Below are 13,699 nucleotides of genomic sequence, written 5' to 3' on the forward strand. Positions count from 1 at the left end.
GCCAGAAAGGGTACACGGCAATTTGAACTCTTACACATTGCTAGTGTAAAATGGAACAGTCATTTTGAAAACAATTTGGCAGTTGTTTTTTTTTTTTTTTACAAAGTTAAACATACCGTTACCATATAACCTCAGCAATTCTATTTCTGATATTTACCCTAGAGAAAATAAAGACTTATGTTTATACAAAACCTTTATACAAACGTTAATAGATCTACCCATGACTGACAAAAACTAGAAACAGCCCCAATAATCTTTCAAGACACGAATGGCTAAACAAATGGTAACAGACCCGTCATTAAATATTTGGCAATTAGAATGAATCACTATTGCTACATGCAGCAACAACTTGGATGAAGTTCAAAGGCATTATGATAAGTGAAATAAGCCAATCTCAAAAGGTTACACACACTACCATTCCATTTATAAGATCATCTCAAAAAGACAAAGCTAGAGTGAGGAAAGATCAGTGATCACCAGCCATAAAGGGTGAGAAAAGCTTGTAATTATGAAGAAATAGCATGAGGAAGTTACTTTTGAGGTGATACATCTGTTCTGTATCTTTATTGTGGTAGTGGTTACACAAGTCTACTCATGCATTAAAATCCACAGAACTCAAAATCCACACAATTTTTAATGACCAAGAGAAAAGGTCAATTTTTATATGCTAATTTTTTAAATAAAATATAATTTTTTAAGTTTACTTTTAAAACATAGGGCACAAATGTACCCATATAAGAATTGAGTATCTAGGTTACAAAGATTAATTTGAACACAAATGAAAACTAAGAAGATAGGGATGTACTCACCACTGCTGGCCCCTCTACAGTTTCCATTACTAGAATACATAGGAAAATCTGAAAGGTGATAGAATAAGGAAAGAATTATAATCTATTATTATTTCAAAAATTCCCACATAAAATCTAATTCAGTCATGAATTTAATTAGGGTAAGAACCCAGGAGTCTCAAGGAAGTGGATTCTTATTAATGCCATGAACTTGGCACTCTATTACTTACAGGTCAAATAAGGACAAGATCTATTCTTCTGTGTGATTGAGAGATGATACACTTTCCTGAATCCTCATCAACTGTGCGTAAAATTTCAGGATTTAATAAATTTTTGAGTCTCATGAAATTTCTGACACAATAAAGTCCACCTACTAAGTGCTCACCCAACACTTGTGTCATACTAAAAGAAGCAAACACATCTCCTCAGTAAATAGATCACACATGACTGGCATATATTTCAATTCTTAGTGCATCAGGAAAACACTCAGAACACATTCTCATGCCCTTTGTTACCTGTAAACTAAACAGTTTTTCAGCAGAAAACAAGCCTACCATGCAAGGACCACTCAGGCTGGTGCAATTAATAGACATGGCAATAACTGGAAATTGTCAATGACTCTTTTCATGTTCCCATAATCCCAGAAAATGGTAATGATACACAGTAAACAGTACTTATATAAAGTTCTTCTGTGTTCTAGTTAACAACGCAGCCTCTAGTGGATACGAGTGCCCCAGCAAAACACCATGCTGAGACTTGCTGCGCCTACATAATTGTCTTGAATCTTCAACTCCCTCCTTTCACATGTTTTAATTTTGTATTAACACTTTATGTTAAATGAGTTTAATATCTGTTTATCCTAACAGAAAATAACATTCTTCCTCTGTCCTTTTTCCTTATAGGATGTCTCATGAATAAATTAAAAAGGAGTGGCTAAATACCATTTTAAGACAATAGCACTCAAAATTACAATTAATGAATTACTTTCTCCGGCTTAGTAATCATCACCTGGGATTTGATTTTTTAATCTTTTTTTCATTTTTATTCATCTGGTATTTAAAAAGCTATATACAAGGAAAGATAGTAACCACCAAATAAACAAATAGGCAACAAATACTGTATTCTAAAACATTAGGTTCAATTCAGTCATATACTATTAATGACTTTTATTCTGTTCAAAGACTTTATTCATGATAAATGTATCCAAGTGCTAAAGTAACATGCCAATGGTTACTGAATAAGTCCAATAATCATGATAACACACATATGATCTATAGAAAAATGATCTCTCTGGGGCACCTGGGTGGCTCAGTCTGTTAAGCACCCAACTCTTGATTTTGGCTTAGGTCATGATCTTAGGGTCATGAGATCCAGACCTGACTTGGGCTCCATGCTCAGCAGAAAGCCTGCTTGAGAAATTCTCTCCCTCCCCCTCTACCCCTCCCCTGCTCACACACACATTCTCGCTCTCTCAAATTTTTTTTTAAAAATGAGTTCTCTATAAATGAAGAAATTATATTAATCCACATGTAAAATAACTGTTAAGTGTTGATAGGTTGAAATAAAAATGAAAAATAAATTCCTTTTCTTGGGAAAAAAATACCCTTGGTATAGCTGAACCTAGGCAAGTGGTTTTCTTCTTTCATTTTTATTCACAGGAAAATGTTTCTGTTTTTAAAAGTGCTTAGAAATCAGTTGTTAGAATTATAAGAGAAAAAAACAAAATTATCTGGTCATAAATAATCCAAAAAAAACCTGTTTTCAGAAAATTCAACTTGGGAATTCCAACAAAATCATCCTACGTTAAGATTATTAGTAGGCATTAGTAGGTTTTATGCCCCAAGGATTTCTAGTAGGAGTCATAGAAGTTTCCAGAAGAAGAGTCTTAAAGGAGCTGGGGAAGGTTGGTTCCACATAACATGTATAAGAAGTATGGAAAGAAACTACAGTAGTCACCAAGGGACCTGCAAGTCTTTCAGGGTGGCTAAAATAGAGAGATGTGGGAGCAGGGAGAAATGAAGCTAGAGGGATAGGAAGGGACGAGGTCATAAAGGCTAGAGACAGACACCAAAAAAACTTTAAGCAACAGAATTGCAGTTCAGAAAGATCATCCTATTGGAATAAGGAGGGGCAGTACTGGGGGTAAACAAGCCAGTTATTATCCTGTGGCCATAATCCATGTGAGATGTGTTGAGATCTGAACTAAGAAAGTAGCATCAGAAAAGGAAGGAAGGAAACTGGATTCAGAGTAGATCCAATAACCGACCCCTACTGAAAGCGGGGAGGGGGGGGGCGGGGGAACATAAAGAATAGGGTAGAATCAGGGCCCCTGGGTGGCTTAGTCAGTTAAGCATCTGCCTTCAGTTCAGGTCATGATCTCGGGGTCCTGGGATGGAGCTGTGTGTCAGGCTCCCTGCTCAGCATGGGGTCTGCTTCTCCTCCCTCTGCCCCTCCCCCTGCTCGTGTTGTCTCTCTCTCTCTCTCTTGCTCTCTCTCAAATAAATAAAATCTTTAAAAAAATAATTATACTAAGGTAAAATCTAGGCTGACTCCCAGGTCTGGAGCATGGGTAAGCTGGGGCCTCATAACCACATAAAAATACTAGAAAAGAATAGGCAGATGAGGGTAAGAAAATGAGAAGTTCATTTTGTGTGTGAGGAGATTGAGGGGCTCAGGGTTAGATGTGAGAGTCTGGAATGCACTCTGTTATCTCAAAAGGGCAGTGAAGTAGTTATCTCTTCTCTCTTGAAATCCCTGGCCAGGGCTGTCTTTTATCCTCTTAAACTACATATAAGTGGGCTTTCAAAATACAATGGACAAAATTTGATTCTTTAACTGCAACCTGAGTGTCAAAAGACACAGACTCTTTCTAAAGTTATGAATCACCTCTTTCTTCATGAAACAAAAGTGTAGTGGAGAATGGCTTCTGGCTTGAATCTTTTAATAGGTTTATGAATTCGCACAAGTCACACACACGCCTCAGCTTCCTTTTCTTCAAAATGGGAATATTAGTACCTACCATGTAGTTATTATAACAAATTGATATGCATAACACACTTCAAACAGCAGACAGAACATGTTTGTATATTCTGCTGCTACCAAAGGTCCCTCTCCTGAGAGGACATGTCCTCTCCTAGAGCACACTGTCGTTGTTATGCTTTGCCATTTATCAATCACTTCACATGAATAGTTCTTTTGTTCTGCTCTATTCCCAATGTCAATCTCAAATGACTTGCTCAAGGTCGAACATTAATGGCAAGGCTGGAAATCCCACTGAGGGCCTCTACCTCTAAAACTGTGAAATTGCAGAAACAGAACCAATTCTTAATTATTCAAAACTGCATCTCTTCTTTCTATATACCTAGTGGAAAGACAAAGGCTGAATATAACGGAGTCAATTCTGCTATTTACAGCAACAACTATCTGGAAATTTGGTAGGAATGAAATAGAAATGAATTTTAAAATAAGATTTGGGGACTACGCAAGATTGTATTACCACTAATTAGGTTAGCTATAATGAAATACCAGAACTTCAGAGATACTCTCCTCCCTACCCCATTCGGAGTACCTTTCAATATTTTGTGGAATGAGGGATCCTTAGAACCATGTTCTCTCCGGCCTTAATCTAAAATTTCCATTTCTCCTTTCCATTCCATTTTCCTCCTATCACACTAAATAATTCTTCCTTCTCAGTATTTGGCCTCTCAAATATTTGTAGACCAGGGCTAAAGAAAAGGCTGCCTGTTCCTCGGGGCGCAGAGAAACGACTCCACAGCGGTGCGTGCATGTGAAAGCTGGCACGCAGGCAGGCAAGAGAGGGCCTGGAGAAGTGTGTTGAGCAAGAGCTGGGGTGACGAGCTAACACTGCCGCGGAAACCAGCGATGACTGAGCATTGATTATAAAGCCTTTGGCGTGGCGAACCATGGCTGGTGAATAAATAGCTGGTGAATATCGTACCATAAGTTTTCTTACATTCTTGATCTCTACATTTCCAAGATAAACTATTTGTAACTAACACGCATCCCTCAGACTCATTCTTTCTTCCTGGTGCTCCCAACAGGATTTATTCTTGAGCCTGAGATCCAGGTCCATTTGTGGAAAATGCAATACTAAGCTTATGTGTTCAGAAGGAAGATCTGCTTTTCCAGGTGGGTCCCAGTGTGAAGCTTGGTTTCCAGAGCTGAAGTGATCAAAGTTCTACGCTGTGTCTGCATTGACCACCATACCATTTTAACAAGAAAACCTTATTTTGATAGAACGATGATAACCATGGCGAAAGAGCAAAGCAGCAGCATAATCTGTTAGGGACCGTGTCCCAGGTACTATGCTGCTTCATTCCATCTTCACCTTCCCCGGGGGGATGCAGAGGCAGACTGTCTCCATGATACAGACCAGAAAACTTTCGATCAGAGAGCTATAGAATTTCCCCCATAATAACACTGGAGAGGAAGCAGAGTCCAGATTCAAAGCCTGGTCTGCTGGGCTCCCAGCCCACACTTCTGACTGGCCACACGATACTGAAGACTGGACTAGAGGTCTTAAGTGGCTGAAATGAATTCTCAGATAAAGCAGTTGTGCGTGAAGCCACAGCTCCATAGTAAGTATACAATGTGGAAAAAGAAAAATGTATTGGGCATTTGTCAGTAATGGTCAGGATAGGGTTTTGTTTTTTTTTTTAATGTATGCTGGCCCTTAGTATTTTGAAAGCAAAGAGTAGTCTGAAGCACTACTCCATTTCAATAAGACTTTGCTTTGTAAATGGGCCTAAACTTGTTTGTGGAAACATACTGTGCTAGGACGGAACAGACCCAGGTGAGTGGTAGGATTTGAAAATCCTCTTGGCATTGAAGTAATGTGCAGGGTGGCCCCTTCTATTCAGGGAGACCTCATTTTTGTATTCGGCCGGATTCTAAACATAAAACATAAGCAACTCTGTTTACACCTAAAGGAAGGGGGGAAAAGGGCTTCGTGAATTATCATATCCCACTGAACCAGAGTATATTGCATTGTAAATTAAACTGGCCACATACAGTAGTTACTAAGTAATTCCAGGTGCCTGACAGTTCGACCCAGGATAGGGAATGCAATTTTCAGCAAGCTGGCCTCGGAAGCTGGGAGACGCTTAGGGTTAAAATCCACCTCTCCATTCCCCATCTCCCCTCCCCTGCAGCTCCCTCCTGCCACCCATCTCTCTGACTCACACTGCAGGTTGTGGTAAAGGAAGACCATCACAAAAATACGGTTCCACAGACTGAGGGCTTCAGAGGGGAGGGGGGTGGGGGAATGGGATGGACTGGTGATGGGTACTGAGGAGGGCACGTATTGCATGGTGCACTGGGTGTTATACGCAACTAATGAAGCATCGAGCTTTACATCGGAATCCGGGGAGGTACTGTATGGTGACTAACATAATATAATAAAAAAACAAACAAAAAAAATACGGTTCCCACTGCCACCCAACCCTAGGCATTTTTCTAGCAAGGATGCTGTCAACAAAGCAGATATTATGGCATTTTAAAGCAGCTCAGAAACCAGGTCCCACGTACTGACAAACTGTTTCCATGCATGACCTGTTTGAGTGCTTCAATGAGGCAATTGTTCTGCATTTGATCCCTGATGATAGGTAATTCAGGGACACTTAAGGAAACTGCTTCCCATCCATATCGGCCATGCCTTTTGAAAGTTGTTTACCTCGCCAAACCTCTCTCATTTGAGGTCCATCTCTAAGAGATGTGTCAGAGCAAGTCTTCTCCTTTAAGGGAGGAAAGCATTTCTGAGTGAACCAGAGTCACCTCATTCCTAGTCCTTGGCCTGAGTGAAGCGCCAGCATTTACTGATTCTAAGTGCCCGGCAAAGCCAGGCAGCAACTGACCAAGCTTGTCCAGACTCTGCACAGCCTGTGATGCTAGTAAGTACAAAGGCTCAAGTGCGCTCTTTTAGCCCAAAGATTAAGAAATACATTCCCCTCTGCTTATAGTATACAACCAGTTCTTAGCTCTTGGTTAAAATCAAGAGGACAATAGGTCTATAAAAGACCAATTCACTAAGTGAGAGGATGACTGAAAGTCTTCCAGAATCTTCCTGTTCGGTGCTGGTTTTGCAGCTATTTGTACTTTTCACCTCTTCACTCACTTTCCATTAAGCAGGTCAATGTGCACAGAAAGCAAATTTTCTAAATCAATTCTCTAACAACCCAGAACTGTTACCTAGAAATGGACTAAGGGCATGAGCATAGGCTGAGCGAGTTGAGAGGCAGAAGAAGGAAAAAACTGATGCCCAGGAAATGAACAGAGGAGGCAATCAAGTCATCACATCTAGTAACAGAGTTCCTCTGGGGAGGGTGTGAAATACGACCAACCATAAAAAGTATGAAATTGTATGAAGGGTGAAATTTGAGTTCAGGGGTTACTGGTAGGAGTGATATTGAGTAAGAATTAAATGAACCATAATGAACTAGGTCTAGCTGAGGTCTTCCGAGTTATGACTGTCATAATTAGACCAAACACTAGTGAGAAAACGACTTGTGATGAATTCCATTAAATGTAGAACTGCAATCAAGCTTTCCGGTGGGGGAAGATTAAGATGAACGTGTGGTTGAAGGACACACAGAACAAAGGGCATGAAATAAGGTATTAAAGGCCTATTTGCAGAGCATAACAATGGGATAAAGGGTGAGATTAAAAATAACGCTACATGAGTGAATGATGATAACATGCCTTAAATATAACTCCTTTCATCCATATGTCGCTTACAAAAGGACCTGAAGGCATGTGGGAATGTGAAAAGAGCCCAGCAATTTCACCTCACCAGCTCTGAAGCTGGGAGCAAGTCACAGACACTAATTAGCAGTGCATAGCAATGTTTCACAGCTGTTTCAGTCTGGAACGGAAGAACAATTTATCTCATTGAAAGGAGGGGGAAATTTAAGGTGAAGGTAATTGCTCAAATTGGACTTTGAGCAAACACAACTAACATCTGTGGGTTGGAGGAAGGTTACTGAAATTAGGCATTTCTAATGATTAGAAGAAAATGGTGCTTCAGTTTTCTGTTTTCACCACACAATCTTGACAAGCAGCTAAACCAGCAAAGCTCTGGAAAACGGATAACTGAGAATGCAAGAGAATCTGGAAAGAAAGTGCAGTGACTGTAAATAAATTAAGACAGTAAGAAAGGAGCATCACTAATACAAGATGTGGTGACTTGGACGTAAAGGACGGAAAGTGTAGGGTCAGTGTCGACAACAGTGTGACCAGAGTGGAATGAACTGCCTGTTTTAGAAAGACAGATCACCTACTGGCATGGAGTGCATCAGTTTGGAAGAGAGAAGGAAGAAGTGGTGCCCCACAGAGGAGTGATTAAGAGAAGCGATCCCAAGGGGGGGAAAGGCAGGATTAGAAAGTAAAAGGCGAGTCACAAAAACTCCGAGGAGAAGCGGGGTGGCTAGAGGTCAGGAGAGAGGCTGGGCCGGACTCACCCGCTCCGTCCGCGGTCACGATAGCCTCGGGAGAGATGCACACCCCACGGTCATAAACAGGCAGCTCCTCGCAGGCCAGACTCTCGGGCCACGAGTGGCCGTACTTGATGAGGATAGGCTCACAGCCCTGCCGGGCCCGCTCGCACACAGACTTGCAGGGCTTGATGGGCTCATGCTGGAAGTCAATGGTGCAGATGGGCGCGTACATAGCACAGAGGAAGAAGAGCAGATCGGGACTGCAGTGGGTGCCCAGCAGACCTTCGAACTGCTCAATGGCCAGGATGGCGTTGGCCTGGGTGCTGTGGTGCAGGTGGTTGGGCATCTTGGTCATGTTCCAGGGCAGGGAGTTGCACAGGGGGATACGGACAGGCTCACAGGCTGCAGCCCGAGCTCCGGGCACCCAGAGCAGGCAGAGCGCAGCCAGGGCGAGCAGCCCGGCCCGCAGCAGCAGCATCCCTCCTGGACTGCCGCAGACCATGATCCCGGCAAGACGGGGCAGGGTGGAGCAGCGCCGAGGACGCCGAGAGGCCCGCTCCGCGGTCCCCTTTCCCCCCGCTGCAAGTGGACACAATGATCTGGGAGCTTCTCCTCCCCCGACGATCTCAGTTTCCTTGGATCAAATTCCCCCAATGGGGTCCCACGAGCTCCGCCAACCTCCTGCCGCCGCCGCCCCTGCCTCTCTGGCTGTTCTTTCCCGACGTCTTAAGCCTTCTGGGGCAGCAGCGTCTATTTATTCCCTGCTCCCTCTGGCAGAAGCGTCAGACTTCGCAGATGAATCAGATTAGAGGAAAACAAGAGGAAGCGAGGGAGAAATAAAAACAAAAGTAGAATCCAGCTGAGGCAGTTGGAGCTCTGGGCTGTCACGTCCCTGAATTACGAAAAGGTGCTAACAGAAGCATGAAATTCTCCAATAGGAAGGGGGGGCAAGGGGGGCGGGGATGGAGGGGAAACCACAGGGAAAAGACTCTTAATGGGGGAGGAGGGTGCAGTAAGAGTTTTCAAGTCTTGTTGGCTGAGCAAAAAGATCCAGCTCGGTGAGAGCTGCCGCGGCTGCAGCAACCGCAACAGGCTGGAAGGACCCGCCGGCCGCAGGAACCTCAACGCGAGGTCCGTGCCTCGATCCGCCGCTCTGCACTTTCCCACCTCCTGGCCCGAAAGGCAGCTCCGCCCCCACCCTCCCCGGGTGCAGTCCTAGCCTTCCGACGCCAGCTCCTGGGAAGGGAGCAGGGATGGAGGAGAGAAGGTCTGCGGAATGGAGGCAGAGGGGAAGGAAGCCTCGAGAAGCAGCCAGGATGCCATAACCCAATACAGCGCTGACTTGAGACGTGCACCCCTTCCCCATCCCCACACTGGCTCCAAAGAAGAGCCCCCAGCCTCTGGCTGAAAGCCCACCCAAATCCCTCATGGAGGAGTACCCCAAGTTCCCCACTTGGGAGCCGGCCCAAGCCCCCTCGCTCCCTGGAGGTGGCTCTTTAAGCAACTACAGCTTTACCTCTGCGGATCACCAGCTCTGCAGAAAGTCAGACCTGAGGAGGCTGGACTGCTGCAAAGTCACTTTAAATGTCCAAGTCACAGAAAACACAGACCCCTGCGTGAGCGGTGGAGACTTGTCAACCCAGAGGTCAGGACTAGAGTCTGCATTATGAATAACAAAGTGGGGGAAGCATGCCTTTCCAAAAAAGAAAGAAAGAAAAGAAATGCTGTACATAATTACAAGTAGGCCCCCAGAAGCAAGAAGTAAGGTTTAAATTTTTTTTTTCTTTGCCCAGCAGAATTAGAACTTTTGGTTTTGCCTCTTAAGGTTAAGAGTGGAAAATTACCTGCTTTGAGGTATTTGGATATTTTTTTCTCATTTTACTCACTACAAAAACATGGCACTAATTATTTCTCTCGTCACCAACGATCTCATCTAACACTTGAGAGAACTGTGTAAGAAAATTACTCCACACAGGTAATAATAGTCATGATGATGATGACAACAATAAAACCCTTCCCATCCAAATTAGCTCAATCTAGAGAAGAAAATAGAAAACAGATGCCCTCCTGGTCTGCTCCTTCCACTAATGAGCCGCCCCTTTTCCTTCCTCTCCTCCTTTCCCTTCTCAGGGCATATTGTAAATGGAATGACCCACAGAGGCCCTGCACCCTGCCCTTTCACTGGGCAAAAGGATTGCAGAATGTCAGAAAACACAGCCTTCATTGAGAAGAGAAGGAAACAAACCCTAAAACAAAACAGGAAGTCACCTCTGCTCTGCATCATTGAGATATTTTGCTGCTTTAATCCAGCCATTTCTCACAGTCAGAAGCAGAAAAAAGACACCCCCACTTCAGAGCATGAGGGGAGATGCTGGTTTCCGTTCCCCAGCATCGACCTGCTGGCACTGTCAAAACAGCAGTGCTCACTTGGGTTTATGGAATTTTATCTCTAAAATGACCATAAACAGCGGTTTGTGACTAACGTAAATTTTTGCAGAAGAAAGTGTGTTCCACTTAGGAGGGGGGAAAAATACAACAGATGGTAGATAGGGAGTCATTTAGTTAGTATACAAACTTTGCCTGGTCTACAATTATTTAATGTCATGTAAGAGAACAAAGCCAAAAATTATAGAAATGAATTAGATAAAAAATGATATAGCAAGTACAATTTGGGGGAGCAAAATTGAAAACAGTTGATAATAGAGCGTGTACGGGCTACTCTGCACCTAAAAATGTAGCTGGGATTTTCAATAAATTAGCAAGAAGAAGCAAAGAATAAATATAGTAGATTGTTTGCTATATATGTTGGCCTGTTCATACTAAGGCTTACAATATAAGAAGAAACTATTGTTTTTATGGTTCCACAACTATCTGGAATAAAAGCTGCTTTCCTTCCCCTTCACAGAAGTTAATTATCCACTTTGTCTAACATGCCCCCTCACAAGTCTTCTTTAACCCAAATGTGTCTTTATCAAAACCCAAAATCAATGTCACTGCCTCCCAGAGGCTTTTCGAGTACACTGCCTGGTTCTGTTCTTTTTTCTAGTTAGTTCCTCTTGAACTTTGTTCATTTTTGCAAATTATTCTTTAGCACCTGTCAATGTATTGCTTTAAAATTTTTTCTTTTATTCTTTCACCTGGGTGTGTGCTGCCTTCCTAAGTGGCCTGCATGATTTTTTTCAAGAAGAGAATTCATCTATTTATTTTGAAACAGGCATCGAGAAATGTGAACTAGTATAGTTTAGAATGCAATATTTTAAATATTAAAATATAAATGTCTGAAAAGTAAAAAATAAACACCTTAAAGAGAAATAAAATACAATTTGAACAAATAGTGATAGCAAAGTTTGAAAAATAAGCTACGTGATCATGAAGAAAACACAAATTACGTGTGACGGTCACCACTACTGGATGAGCCATACCCTAAGAATGAGTGCCTTCCAACAGCCCCACATTTAGAGAAAATCAAGGGAAGGTGGAAACCTGGTTCCTCAGAGGAAATGGGTCATAGGTAATTTGTTTCTTTTATGTTATTTCAATGTTTTTATTTAACCAGCGTTGAACTGACAGAATCCTGTAAAAGCTCGCCTGGGCTGTGTGAAAGCAGCTGACTGCTTCAGACATCTCCCCAGATCTGCTGAAGAAACCTTAGAGTGAAGAATTTGCAGGCAATACATAAGTGGCTGGAGAATGGAACCTTTTAAATGATACTTTGATGGGCACAGCAATAGGTATCTTTTAAAACTCACTTTTTAGAACTAAGGATGAAAATCAAAGATTTTTGCAGTGGATTTTATAGTTGAGAAAGTTGTCAAGGTGGCAAATGCAAAGTATTAATGTACCAAGACCCTACTGAAAAATATCTATGAAGACCAGATTCCAAGACCTTAAACAGCCCCCTAAAGCACACCCAGTGCCTCTTCAGGGGATGAGGGCACTTAGAGTAACCACGTGGCCCCTGACTCTCTGAAAGCTGCAGCATAGCGCCTGCCCCCAGGACCTACTTGGGGCTGTGAGTCAATTCTGGGCTCTCAGCTGCTTAGGAAGTGCCCCCAGACCTACGCATGGCCAATCAGTCTTCTCAGAATGCATTAGGGCTTCATGTTCATTGGCATTTCATCTCATTTCCTGACAAGGGTTCCAGCAGTGATTTCAAGAAAAGATCTTCCTATATAATTGTTGAATCACTGTATTTTATACCTGAAACTGATAGAACATTGTCTGTTAACTACACTGGAATTAAAATTTTAAAAAATAAAAATAAAATACCAGGAGCGCCTGGGTGGCTAGGTAGGTTAAGCATCTGCCTTCAGCTCAGGTCATGATCCCAGGGTCCTGGGATTGAGCCCCCGTCAGACTCCCTGCTCAGTGGGGAGTCTGGTTCTTCCTCTCCTCCTCATTCGTGCTCTCTCTCTCTCGTGCTATCTCTCTCTCTCTCTCTCAAATAAATAAATAATCTTTAAAGTAAAATAAAATAAAAAATTAAATACCAAACAAAAAAGAAAGAAAGAAAGAAAAGATCCTCCTAGAGGTGTTCATTGTGAAATAGCCATCTTCCCCAAATTTAAATTTGACCAACTTAAAAAAAAAAAAAAAAGAATTTATAATGTCTTGTTTTGTCAGTAATTTAACATTCTTTTATCTGTTTAAGTACACTTGAAATTCCCCCCGGTTTACGTTTGTAAGAGGATCCACATCTGTCCCTTAAGAAAATGTGCTTACATTTCTATAAGCAGGGCTGATATGTGAAACAATTAACAACTAGTACAAGCATGGACATCGATCAGTCTGAATGACTGAGGCTAGCCCCACTCTGTACCGACTGGGGATCATCCCTATGTACCCGGGGAGAAACGGAACTAGTGTTCATTGAGTACTTACTATCTGTGAGGCACATAAACGATTCAGATGTTTTGCAGGAGGTATTCGTTCCAAAGACAAAGAAACGGAGGCTCAGAGGAATGGAAGAATTTCCCAAAGTTCTCACAACTAGAACAGGACCCAACAGAGGTGGGACTTGAATCCATGCTCCTTTCCCAACTCCAGCAATCACACTTCTTCCTAGGCAGAGAGGATCTAGGAACAGGAAAGACCACAGCTCTCTGTGGACCTAGGTTTCGGCCTGAACCCTCTCCACTCAGGTTGTCAGACACTGGCTTTGCTTTCCCAGGAACAGAATGTGCAGCCCTGCTCTTCAAATCCGGAGATCTTCTTGCTTTGTGGCCCCATTCAAACTGTTCTGCCGACCTTGTAATTCCTCAAGTTCCACTTTAGGAAGCTATTACCTTTCTGGTGTCCAAACAGTCCAGTAAAAGCTTCCCGCTGGTGAGCTACATCAACATTAGGTCAGGGATTCTCAAACTGTGGCGTGCAGCAAAATCCCCTGCAGGACTTGGGAAAACACGGCTTGCTGGGCCCCATCCAGTTTCTGGTACAGTGGGTCTGAGGTAGGGCCTGAGA

The 13,699-nt window shown here is 42.7% G+C and overlaps 1 protein-coding gene across 2 annotated transcripts in view; it reads right to left on the reverse strand.

The window, feature by feature from the left end:
• Window positions 1-10,378, reverse strand: part of FRZB (frizzled related protein) — a 34,073-nt gene extending 23,695 nt beyond the window's left edge. The window contains exons 1-3 of one of the 2 annotated variants that reach the window (XM_034654820.1): window positions 9,756-10,378; window positions 8,264-9,026; window positions 810-857 (exon numbers count right to left, since the gene is read on the reverse strand). In XM_034654820.1, coding sequence (XP_034510711.1) covers window positions 810-857; window positions 8,264-8,741 — 526 coding nt within the window. In that variant the 5' untranslated portion in view covers window positions 8,742-9,026; window positions 9,756-10,378. Of the gene's footprint in view, window positions 1-809; window positions 858-8,263; window positions 9,143-9,755 lie in introns of those variants that run through there. The other variant, XM_034654819.1, reaches the window with a different exon arrangement.
• Window positions 10,379-13,699: the final 3,321 nt, after the last annotated feature.

Source organism: Ailuropoda melanoleuca, chromosome 2 (genome assembly GCF_002007445.2).
Source record: "Ailuropoda melanoleuca isolate Jingjing chromosome 2, ASM200744v2, whole genome shotgun sequence".
NCBI classification, from domain to species: Eukaryota; Metazoa; Chordata; class Mammalia; order Carnivora; family Ursidae; genus Ailuropoda; species Ailuropoda melanoleuca.